General features: G+C 55.1%; 1 protein-coding gene across 5 annotated transcripts; it reads right to left on the bottom strand.

The window, feature by feature from the left end:
* Nucleotides 1–513: 513 nt before the first annotated feature.
* Mvb12a (multivesicular body subunit 12A) lies at nucleotides 514–5,379 on the bottom strand. 5 transcript variants are annotated; one of them, NM_199375.1, is given in 9 exon segments: nucleotides 515–774; nucleotides 905–961; nucleotides 1,513–1,574; nucleotides 2,460–2,566; nucleotides 2,650–2,769; nucleotides 2,985–3,111; nucleotides 4,808–4,904; nucleotides 5,039–5,137; nucleotides 5,213–5,342. In NM_199375.1, coding segments are annotated over 9 exon segments (816 nt in total). In that variant the 5' UTR covers nucleotides 5,297–5,342; the 3' UTR covers nucleotides 515–711.
* Nucleotides 5,380–5,591: the final 212 nt, after the last annotated feature.

Genomic DNA, 5,591 nt, shown 5'->3' with positions numbered 1-5,591 from the left:
ACTCCCTGAGTCATCCCTTCCCACAAATAAATAAAAGTTATTAAGTTCATGATCATCCTGGAAAAGCTACATGAAACCAATTTCCAGAAAACTCCAAAATTTAAAAATTTAAACAAACAAACAAGGCTGAGGCCACAGGTCAGCTGGCCACTGCACACCTGGCTGTCCCAGCTCGCAGAGCTTAGCTTCCACACCCGGCACCGCATAAACCAAGTGTGGCAGAGCATGTCTGCAACCCCGGGAGAACCAGGGCTTTAAGATCACCCTAGGCTATGCAGTGGGTTGTCAGCCAGCCTGGGCTACCCAAGACCCTGTCTCGTAAATAACATATGGGCCTTACAGAGAAAATGAGTTCAGTCCTCAGTTCCCGTGTCAGGGGATTCACCTGGGGCTCCAGCTCCAGGAAATTCAATGTGGTCTTCTGCCCTCCAAGAGCACCAACATGCTCGCATGCATGCACACATGTAAAACTCAAAATACATCTTAAAAGGAAGAAACAAAAGACTCCACACAGTAGGTTCCAGGTAGTGTTTACTGCTGGTGCATATGTGGCTGCTAGACTCAGACTTCTGAGAGAAGGTCACTGCTCTGCCCAGGCCGCCCCTGCACCACCAGGCAAGAGACCCCTTGTGCAAGTAGCCGGGCTGAGAGGCTGGGGCCGATCAGCAGTGTCTGTGAGGCAGGTGGCGCCAGGTGGCACCTGTGGCTGGGCTATGAGACACTGGGGGGCAGGCGTGCAGCTGCGGTCTTCTCCACCACGAAGCCATAGTTATACTGGGGAGCAGAGGTGGGGGGCTAAATGAGGGCCTGGGGCCAGGGGGGAGGGGCGTTGGGAAGGACTGAGGAGTGGGGGCAGACCAGGGCACAGGGTAGGCCCCAGCACCTTGCACAGCCCTGCACCTACCTCCTTCTCAATGTCTGCCAGTGATTTAATCGTCAGGTCCCCAAAGGCAGACAAGTTCTAAGGGACAGAATGAGAGTGAGCGGCCTGAGTCCCACTGAACTGTGGTGTGTGCACATGTGCCATGTATATGCGCACACTCTCGTGCACACACACACACACACACACACACACACACACACACACACTCACCAAGGTCTGTCTATGATACCACAGAGAGCACTCCCAGGAGTTGGTCCCTCTTGCTATGTGGGACCCAGGGACTGAAATTAGGTCAGGCTTGGTGGCGAGTGCCTTAACTGGCTGGACCACCTCTTCAAGCATGCCCCAGTTTCCCCGATGGGTCTCATGTGGCCTCAAACTCATGGGAGTACTGGGATGTCCTCTGAGCACCATCATGCTTGTCCCCAGTGCTCCCAGTTTTTAGGACTGGCCCCACAGACACTAGCCCAAGACTCTTACCCCACCTCCCACATCCTACTCCAAGACTCCTTGGCCTCTGTCCATCTCCCGATCGCATCATGCCCATGTCCATATGCCCAGTCATAGGGAAGCAGGAATGTTGCAGCCCCTTCAGCAGTGGCCCAGATCCCCTTACACTGAGGACTCACCAAGGGTCCGCAGCTCTTGCCCTCAAATCTCGGGTGCAGGGTAAAGGGAACCCCATCCATGGCTGCAATGAAAGAACCCAGGGAGGCTGAGGGGGAAGAACCCAGAACCTGTGGCCTCCTGGTGTGACCCTGACCACCCAGGTAGCACAGGCTGATCTTCATTAGAGCTGCTCTGACTGCTTGTAACTGATCCTGAAATCAGGCCTGCTGGCTGTGGTCCCTTCCCTCCTGCTGACTTCCAACCACTGTTCGTCATTTTTCCTTAATGTCACGTGGCCCAACAAGTCCACAGAGTGTGGAGAGCTCCCTGAAGGGGACCTGGCTATGGAGCTGTGGGCTCGTCAGCCCTGCAGATGAGATTTCCTGGCACTGAGGCTGCTTCTGGGTGCCATACTCCTGGAACTCACCCATGAGCTGCAAACCCAAACCCGAGATCCCTGAAGTGACTCTCACAGCCCTGGTCTGTTGGTGGTGACCAGTCAGAGCCAGTCGTGTTAATGCCATGCACGAAAAGCATCACACAACACATCCTGGATTCTGCCCAGAGCACTGCAGAGCGTGAGGTCCCGGTCGCCCCCTCTCCACAGCCACCGAGGGGGGAAAATACGGTTTGGGGCCTAGAGAGACAGCTCAGCAGTTAAGAGCACCAGCTGCTCTTACAGAGGTCCTGGCTTCAGGTCCCACCACCCATGTGGCAACTCACAACCCTTTCAACCCCAGTTCCAGGGGATCCAGCGCCCACTTCTGGCCTCCCAGGGCAATGTACAGACACATTTGCAGGCAAAACACCCACATGTATAAATAAAAATAAAGCTTAAAATCTAAATGCTTGGTAGGACAGGCCAAGGAGAGGTTGCATCTAGCTCTTGTGTCTTCCCCGGCCATGGTCCTGGGAGCATCTCCAGAGACCTCCCACTGCAGGTTTACTTTCTTCCCTCGGGGCTCACCTGAAATGCCATAGAGACTGGATGCCTCATAGATGGAGTCGTTCCTCCTTAGGGTGGAAGCCCGAGAGCCCAGTCTGGACAGTGTCCGCTCTGGGTGGCTACCTTTGCTGGGAAGCAGGGGACAGTGATGTCAGTCAGGCCTGAAGTCTTCCTCCTGGCCCATCTGTCCGTGGGGGAGCCTGGGCCTCACCTGGGCTCTTTGGGTTGGTCCAGTGAGAGGCCTCGCATGTCCTGGCTGAGTGTGCCGGGCTTGGGCACCAGCTTTGGGGCTTTGGATTTCTTGCACCAGATGGCAAAGCCACCAATGTCCCTGGAGTAAGGGGAGGAGAGGAGGGCATCGGTGCCCTGCGCAGCCTCTCCGGGTGGCCACCGTGTGGGGGTAATTTTCTCTCAGCAGCTCATCCTCATGCCGATCAGCATACTGACCACAGGGCCCATGCGATGCCATCCCCACATTCAGAGATGTGGGTAAAATCAGGACGCAATGTGGCAGGGACAGGAGCTAGAACAGGATGCTGTACCTACCCCACTCGCAGATACCCAGGCACGGTCTTGGTTTTCCCACTGAGCTTCACGTCACTCACTACCACGTCTGCCGTCCCCAGGGGCATCAGCTTCACACACATGCGCTTCTTCTTGGACACAGAGGTCCCTGGGAGTGGGGGCAGAGAGTGAGTGGGGAGTGGATGGACGGGAAGATGCTCACCAGTACTGTTAGGGACCACACCAGGGAGCTGGCTAAATCATGAATGGTAGACTTGTAGGGGAGATCACTTTTGGGAATCAGTGAAACAGGTTGACTTTTGACATAAATATTCGAGGGGGACTATGGAGTCAACAGTGGCGAATCTGTTTTAGCACCCCAGCCTCACTTTCCCTGGTTCGATACCCCAAGGCATCACAGAACCCCGCTTTAAAAGAAAAAAAAATTCAGGCTGGAGAGATGGCTCAGCGGTTAAGAGCACCCGACTGCTCTTCCAGAGGTCATGAGTTCAATTCCCAGCAACCACATGGTGGCTCACAACCATCTGTAAAGAGATCTGATGCCCTCTTCTGGTGTATCTGAAGACAGCTACAGTGTACTTATATATAATAAATAAATAAATCTTTAAAAAAAAAAAAAAAGAAAAAAAGAAAAAAAAATTCAACCTAACGTGTGCTCTATGAGGACACCAGGGCTATTTTCTATTATGTGTATTTGTGTTTGTGAGACAGCTCATGTAGCCCAGGCTGACCTCAAAAACACTATGTAGCCGAGAAGGACCCTAAATGCGCAACACTGTTTCAACCTCTGGAGTCTGTTGGTGTGGTGCTGAGGGTGGAACCGGGCTTTGTGCACACGGTGAGAACTCTGCTACCTCAACTAATGCTCGGCCCTGGCTTTCTTTGACAGAACCTTACCCTGTAGTGGATGCTGCCCTGGAGTTCACCCCATAGCCCAAAATAACTTTGAATTGGAAACAATCCTCCTGCCTCAGACTCTTAGGTGCTAGGATGAAGAACAGCAGCCCCCACACCGTGCAGATTATAAGGGACTGGTCATGATGGCCCATGAATCCTGGAGGAGAGGACTGAAGCTCCAGGCCAGCTGGGGCTACACACTGAGACCCTGTCCCCCCCAAACCAATTAAATGCTAAGTCAAGAGACAGCTGCAAAAGGATAGAATTTGTGGAAGCCTCCTCTGTCTGCACACTGACCTGACCCTCTGCACGGCAGCCTGCCAGCCGTCACTAAAGACACCGAGAGAACCAAGCACCATCGGGGAGGCGGGCAGCTGGGTCAGGCAGGGGAGAAGGGAGAGGGAAGGCTGAGCTATGCAGAGAGCAGGGAAAGCCAGCTCCAGGTGGACTCGCTGTGCAAGAGCCTGGAAAGGAAAAGAGAATGGCCAGGAGGACTCGCTCCGCCACAGAAGCAGGGGGCAAGCAGTGGTGACCAGTGTCAGTGAGGAAGACGGGTGGGTATGCCAGAGACATCTGGGGTTGTTGTTTGTTTAGGGGCAGGATTTCATGTAGCCCAGGCTAGTGACAGGTGTGTCCCACTAAGCTTAATTCTTAGGAAAAGCCGAGGCAAGGTCTCATTCTGTAGCCCAGGCTGGACACTAAATCAGAGCCATCCTCCTGCCTCAGCCTGAGTACTAAGACAGGTATGTATCAACTATTTAATTTTGGAGTAGTGGTTGAGACAAGGCCTCACTCTGTAGCCCAGGCTGGCCCTGAACTCCCCACCATCTTTCTGCTTCAGCTTGCATTTACAGGTTGTACCTCCCTGCCCAGCTAGGTCCAATTCCAGACAGATACCAGCCCGCCCTTCCCTGTGTTTGTCACTCTCCCGTGCCCGCGGATCTTACTGGCATCCTGAGGGTCGTTGACTGTAGAGAAGCCTGGTGGCAGGGGCCCCTTGTCCATCACGATCTGCATGTCCACTACCACATTGTCCTGAGGGTTCTGGGAGCACGAGAGAGGGTAGGTGGAAGGGGGCAGTCAGCAGGGAGGGGAAAGGTTAACAGTACGAGCAGGAAGGGTCGGAAAGAGTTGGGCGAGGGGTGGGGCAGGCTAACGCTCAGGCCGCGGGTGCTCACCTCTGGGATACCCAGTGTGCTCAGGCACAGGAAGTAGCCGGCCTTCTGCGCGAAGCCTCGGCCGAAGCTGGCCGTCGCGCCCTCCACGGTACAGGTGATCTGCGGGTCGCACAGGTCAGCGGGCTTCGTCCCCTTCCTGGCCCATCCCCGCAGCCCTTGAACGCCCCTACTCACCGCGCTGAAACCCGGCGGCGGCGGCGCCGAGGCGGACGACCAAACCAGGGCGGCAAGCGGCGTTGAATCCGTCCCGGGATCCATCCTCCCTGGGAGTTCAAAAGGCAGCTAACGCCCTCGGAGGGTCCGGAACCTCGGACTACAACTCCCAGAAAACTTTCGAAAGTGGGACGCAAGCAGCTAGTGCGCATGCGTATGGACTCTGACCAGTCCAAAGTAACCGTGGAGACCCGCCCTCTGGACGCTAGAGAGACGTTTGCGGAAAAAGGATTAGAATCCCCGCCTCTAAATCACTACCCAGTACGCAGAGGGGGCGGTCAGCTTCCGGATGGGACTCCACTCCCCAGAATGCCGCGCGGCACTACCCTCCGACTCCAAC

Source organism: Rattus norvegicus, chromosome 16, assembly GCF_036323735.1.
Source record: "Rattus norvegicus strain BN/NHsdMcwi chromosome 16, GRCr8, whole genome shotgun sequence".
NCBI classification, from domain to species: Eukaryota; Metazoa; Chordata; class Mammalia; order Rodentia; family Muridae; genus Rattus; species Rattus norvegicus.
Note: the sequence above shows the minus strand (reverse complement) of the source record. Positions and strands in the feature narration are given on the sequence as shown.

Excerpts from the sequence above, each read along its gene's own strand:
- Mvb12a (XM_006252860.5), bottom strand. The coding sequence starts at position 5,296 with ATGGATCCCGGGACGGATTCAACGCCGCTTGCCGCCCTGGTTTGGTCG. Across the intron at positions 5,138-5,212 it reads CGCCGCCGGGTTTCAGCGCG|ATCACCTGTACCGTGGAGGG; the intron begins GTGAGTAGGGGC and ends TGCGACCCGCAG. Across the intron at positions 2,567-2,649 it reads GACCAACCCAAAGAGCCCAG|CAAAGGTAGCCACCCAGAGC; the intron begins GTGAGGCCCAGG and ends CCTGCTTCCCAG.